The 426-nt window shown below is 67.8% G+C and overlaps 1 protein-coding gene across 1 annotated transcript; it reads left to right on the plus strand.

Moving 5' to 3' along the window:
- Positions 1-6: 6 nt before the first annotated feature.
- Positions 7-348, plus strand: LOC109279429 (zinc finger protein 853-like; the record flags this gene model as incomplete). The annotated part of the gene is made up of 1 exon (XM_019471860.1): positions 7-348. A coding segment is annotated over one exon (342 nt), but the record flags the coding sequence as incomplete, so codon positions are not given.
- Positions 349-426: the final 78 nt, after the last annotated feature.

Raw genomic sequence — 426 nt, forward strand, 5'->3', positions numbered from 1 at the left:
CACACCGGGGAGAAGCCCTACACCTGCGGCGCTTGCGGCAAAGGCTTCAGCCAAAACTCCAACCTGGTCACCCACCAACGTATCCACACCGGGGAGAAGCCCTACGCCTGCGGCGCTTGCGGCAAACGTTTCAGCGAGAGCTCGGCCCTCATCCAGCATCAGCGGACCCACACCGGCGAGAAACCCTACAGCTGCGGCGAGTGCGGGAAACGCTTCAGCGTCAGCTCCAACCTCCCCCGCCACCGCCGCACCCACACCGACGAGAAGCCCTACATCTGCGGGGAGTGCGGGGACGGCTTTCGCCACAAGTCCCAGCTCCGTCGGCATCAGAAGCTTCACGCCGCGTGACGGGGACGGGGGACGGCCGGGATGGGGATGGGGGCGCCGGGATGGGGACGCAGGGAGGGGGACGCCGGGATGGGGATG

Source organism: Aptenodytes forsteri, unplaced genomic scaffold (genome assembly GCF_000699145.1).
Source record: "Aptenodytes forsteri isolate BGI_AS27 unplaced genomic scaffold, ASM69914v1 Scaffold1170, whole genome shotgun sequence".
Classification (NCBI taxonomy): Eukaryota; Metazoa; Chordata; class Aves; order Sphenisciformes; family Spheniscidae; genus Aptenodytes; species Aptenodytes forsteri.